This window comes from Rhinopithecus bieti, unplaced genomic scaffold, assembly GCF_001698545.2.
Source record: "Rhinopithecus bieti isolate Rb0 unplaced genomic scaffold, ASM169854v2 scaffold_10589, whole genome shotgun sequence".
NCBI lineage: Eukaryota > Metazoa > Chordata > Mammalia > Primates > Cercopithecidae > Rhinopithecus > Rhinopithecus bieti.
The window spans coordinates 2,061,969-2,065,131 of NW_016807065.1; the positions used below are offsets into that span (position 1 = coordinate 2,061,969).

The 3,163-nt window shown below is 53.6% G+C and overlaps 1 protein-coding gene across 1 annotated transcript in view; it reads left to right on the forward strand.

The window, feature by feature from the left end:
* FBN3 (fibrillin 3) overlaps window positions 1-3,163 on the forward strand; it is a 95,437-nt gene that overhangs the window by 27,765 nt on the left and 64,509 nt on the right. The window contains exons 22-23 of the mRNA XM_017880040.1: window positions 1,123-1,347; window positions 1,541-1,666. Coding sequence (XP_017735529.1) covers window positions 1,123-1,347; window positions 1,541-1,666 — 351 coding nt within the window. The remainder of the gene's footprint in view (window positions 1-1,122; window positions 1,348-1,540; window positions 1,667-3,163) is intronic.

Consider the following 3,163-nt stretch of genomic DNA (forward strand, 5'->3'; position numbering starts at 1 on the left):
TCTGTAATCCCAGCACTTTGGGAGGCCGAGACGGGCGGATCATGAGGTCAGGAGATTGAGACCATCCTGGCTAACACGGTGAAACCCTGTCTCTACTAAAAATACAACAACAACAACAACAAATTAGCCGGGCGTAGTGGTGGGCGCCTGTAGTCCCAGCTACTCAGGAGGCTGGGGCAGGAGAATGGCATGAACTTGGGCGGAACTTGCAGTGAGCCGAGATCAGGCCACTGCACCCCAGCCGGGATGAAAGAGCGAGACTCTATCTCAAAAAAAAAAAAAAAAAAAAGCCTTAGTGGCCGGGCATGGTGGCTCACGCCTGTAATGCCAGCACTTTTGGGAGGCCGAGGCGGGTGGATTGCTTGAGGTCAAGAGTTCAAGACCCGCCTGGTTAACATGGTGAAACTCAATCTCTACTAAAATACAAAAATTAGCCAGGTGTGGTGGCGGGTGCCTGTAATCCCAGCTACTCGGCAGGCTGAGGCAGGAGAATCGCTTGAACCCAGGAGGTGGAGGTTGCAGTGAGCTGAGATTGTGCCACTGCACTACAGCCTAGGGGACAGAGTGAGACTCTGTCTTAAAAAAAAAATTCGTCAGGCACAGTGGCTCACACCTGTAATCACAGCACTGTGGGAGGCCGAGGTGGGCAGATCGCTTGAGTTCGAGATCAGCCTGGTCAACGTGGTGAAACCAAGTCTCTACTAAAAAAACCCAAAAGTTAGCTGGGTGTGGTGGCACACGCCTGTAATCCCAGCTTCTTGGGAGGCTGAAGCAGGAGAATTGCTTGAACCTGGGAGGTGGAGGTTGCAGTGAGCTGAGATTGTGCCACTGCACTCCAGCCTGGGCGACAGAGCAAGACTATGTCTCAAAACAAATCAATCAACCAATGAATCAATCATTAAAACAAATATATGGATAGAGGGGCTTAGAACAGTGCTACAGAACAGTACACATAGTACCCTCCCAGGCAGTGCCTGGAGGAAGTCACCCTTTTTCACGCTGGCCCTCGACCTGGCTGCGTCCGGGAGAAAGTTTCCAATGGGAGTGACTGAGCGGCATGCCTGTCTCGCAGCGGGCACAGTGTGGCAGGGGTGGGGACGCAGTGACTGTTCCCTTGTGCAGATGTGAGATTGGAAGCATGTTTCCTGCGATGGGACAAGGATGAGTGTGGGGTCACCCTGCCTGGCAAGTACCGGATGGACGTCTGCTGCTGCTCCATTGGGGCCGCCTGGGGAGCCGAGTGCGAGGCCTGCCCAGATCCCGAGTCCTTGGAGTTTGCCAGCCTGTGCCCACGGGGGCTGGGCTTTGCCAGCCGGGACTTCCTGTCTGGCCGGCCGTTCTATAAAGGTGCAGTTGGGGAAGGGGTCAGGCCCCCGGAAGGATGGGGAGGGGCATGGCACAGGCAAAAGCCTGGAGATGGGAGGTGTGTTTGGGGAAAAGGGGATGTGGGCAAGGCCAGGCACTAAGAACCCAGGGAGGGCTTGGTGTATGGATCCCGAGCTTGGGGACGTCAGGTTGGTTTGATGCCCCTGTACTTCAGATGTGAATGAATGCAAGGCGTTCCCTGGCCTCTGCACGCATGGTACCTGCAGAAACACGGTGGGCAGCTTCCACTGTGCCTGTGCGGGGGGCTTCGCTCTGGATGCCCAAGAACAGAACTGCACAGGTAGGTGCCACCTCTGCCTTGTGGAGAGAGCGTGATCCTTGGAAGGGATCGGGGCCTCGAATAAGACGTAGAGACAATGCCCATTTTTCTTTTTCTTCTTCTTTCTTCTTTCTTCCTCTTCCTCTTCCCTCTTTCCTCTTCTCCTTCTCCTTCTCTTTCTCCTTCTTCTTCTTTTTTGAGACGGAATTTCACTCTTGTTGCCCAGGCTGGAGTGCAATGGCACGATCTCGGCTTACTCCAACCTCCACCTCCCAGGTTCAAGAGATGCTCCTGCCTCAGCTTCCTGAGTAGCTGGGATTACAGGCATGCACCACCATGCCTGGCTAATACTGTATTTTTCAATAGAGATGGGGTTTCTCCATGTTGGTCAGGATGATCTTGAACTCCCGACCTCAGGTGATCCACCCGCCTCAGCCTCCCAAAGTGCTGGGATTACAGGCATGCGCCACCGTGCCCAGCAAGCACCTGTTCTTTAGGCACTTCTTGTGTCTGCCTCTGTGCAGTGTGACCTAGGGCAGGTGATTGCCCTCCTTGGGCTGCAGGGATCCTGACTATAAAAGAAGGGGCTGGGCCAGGTGCGATGGATCATACCTGTAATCCCAGCACTTTGGGAAGCCAAAGTGAGTGGATCACTTGAGGTCAGGAGTTCGAGACCAGCCTGGCCAACATGGCAATACCCTGTCTCTACTAAGAGTACAAAAATTAGCTGGGTGTGGTGGTGGGCACCTGTAATCCCAGTTACTTGTGAGGCTGAGGCAGGAGAATCAGTTGAACCCAGGAGGCGGAGGTTACAGTAAGCCAAGATCATGCAATTGTGCTCCAGCCTGGGTCACAGAACGAGACTGCATCTCAAAAATAAATAAATAAGTAAATAAAACATAAAAGAAGGGGCTGGCAAAGGTGACCTTTAGAGGCCTCCAGGGCCGGCATGGTGGCTCACGCCTGTAATCCCAGCACTTTTGGAGGCCAAGGTGGGAGGATTGCTTGAGCCCAAGAGTTTGAGACTAGCCTGGGTAACACAGCAAGACCTCCATCTCTGCAAAAAATAAAAAATTATTATTGCATTAAGTGTAGTCCCAGCTACTCCAGAGGCTGAGGCAGAAGGATCCCTTGAGCCCCCGGGAGGTTGAGGCTGCAGTGAGCTGTGATCACACCGCTGCACTCCAGCCTGGGTGACAGAGCAAGACCCTGTCTCTGAAAAAACAAACAGGCTGTGTGCAGTGGCTCACGCCTGTAATCCCAGCACTTTGGAAGGCCGAGGTGGGTGGATTGCTTTAGGTCAGGAGTTCGAGAACAGGCTGGCCAACATGGTGAAACCCCATCTTACTAAAAATACAAAATTAGGCCGGGCGCGGTGGCTCAAGCCTGTAATCCCAGCACTTTGGGAGGCCGAGACGGGTGGATCACGAGGTCAGGAGATCGAGACCATCCTGGCTAACATGGTGAAACCCCGTCTCTACTAAAAATACAAAAAAAAACTAGCCGGGCGAGGTGGCG